General features: G+C 50.8%; 1 protein-coding gene across 1 annotated transcript; it reads right to left on the bottom strand.

Moving 5' to 3' along the window:
* Positions 1-131: 131 nt before the first annotated feature.
* Positions 132-971, bottom strand: Pmar_PMAR005629 (conserved hypothetical protein; the record flags this gene model as incomplete). The annotated part of the gene is made up of 1 exon (XM_002767192.1): positions 132-971. One exon carries the CDS (start codon positions 969-971, stop codon positions 132-134), a length of 840 nt encoding a protein of 279 aa, XP_002767238.1.
* Positions 972-1173: the final 202 nt, after the last annotated feature.

Here is a 1173-nt window from a genome sequence, read left to right as displayed (position 1 = left end):
TGAGGTGTCCATCGAGTCAACTACCGGCAGCCGCTCAAGCAGTGGTAGGAGCTCCACCAGCCGCTCTGCATCCTCTGGTTGCGGTACCATATGCATCATAAAGCCAAATCGATAATCTCCCTTCACAAAATCTACCATACCGCTGATGCCAAAGCCCATGAAGTCCTGGACAAAGCACGAGACCTTTCCACAGGTGTCCAACAACCCTGAACCCTAGCGTGACGGAAAGTATACTCATAGCCCAGACGCAGCTGACTCTCGTGCTCCGGTTGACTATACTCGAACTCACTACCAATCGCCAGCCTGTCAGATACCTTACGAACATACTGCATCTTAGCAGAATGTACATTAGCCTGCGGGCCCTGTTTGAAATCAGGTTGTCGGCCCAAGGCAAAGCTCAAGTAGTTAGGGCCCCACACATAACGAGCACCCAAGCCTCCAATAGACACACCATTCACCGCGACATGAGTCAGCTCTCCACCCAACGAGAGGTTATTGGTGACCTCTTGGGCAAAGCTGACGTTGGATATCCAGGTCCCCTGATAGGCCAGCTTAGCACTAGCTGCCCAATCATCCCCTTGCTGATCCACAGTGAACTCATACATGTTCCTCTGAGGGTCATGAAGATTCGAGTTGGCGTTGATCTTCAAATCAGTGCCCTTGAAAAGTTTCTTCATCAGCCGAGCGTTAACACCGCCATCCATTCCCAGCCTGCCCACCATAACCGTGCGCCCATCATCCGTAGCATAGGTCGGACCAAACTGATAGAGATACTGGTTCGGGCTCAGGGAGGTGCCCAGGAAAAGCGAGTGGTTGGCCTGCATGCTCTTGGTCACAGTCTTGCCAGCCTCTATGCGGAAACCATCAAAGTTGTCCTGATTCAATATCTGCTGCCATTCCCTCGCGAACTGATCGTATTGTACGACGTTGGGGATGACGCTAGGGTCCACCTTAGGCGGCGCAGATGACATATTTCAGGGGTAATAGAGAACGGCTATTGACGCCCATGAAAAACCGCAAATACCCCAACCCAACATCATAGTCTATAGAGAATTGCTATGTAGTAGTTCTGTACATAAGTCGATCAATATTTCTTACCTCCTCGTGATGTGGCGGAGGAGTGGTACGTAAATATGGCAAGTGTGTGTATTGCGAGTAACAGATGATGCAGCC

Source organism: Perkinsus marinus (assembly GCF_000006405.1).
Source record: "Perkinsus marinus ATCC 50983 genomic scaffold scf_1104296970876, whole genome shotgun sequence".
Lineage (NCBI taxonomy): Eukaryota > Perkinsozoa > Perkinsida > Perkinsidae > Perkinsus > Perkinsus marinus.
The sequence above is the reverse complement of the archived record's forward strand: the minus strand, read 5'-3'. Positions and strand labels throughout refer to the sequence as shown.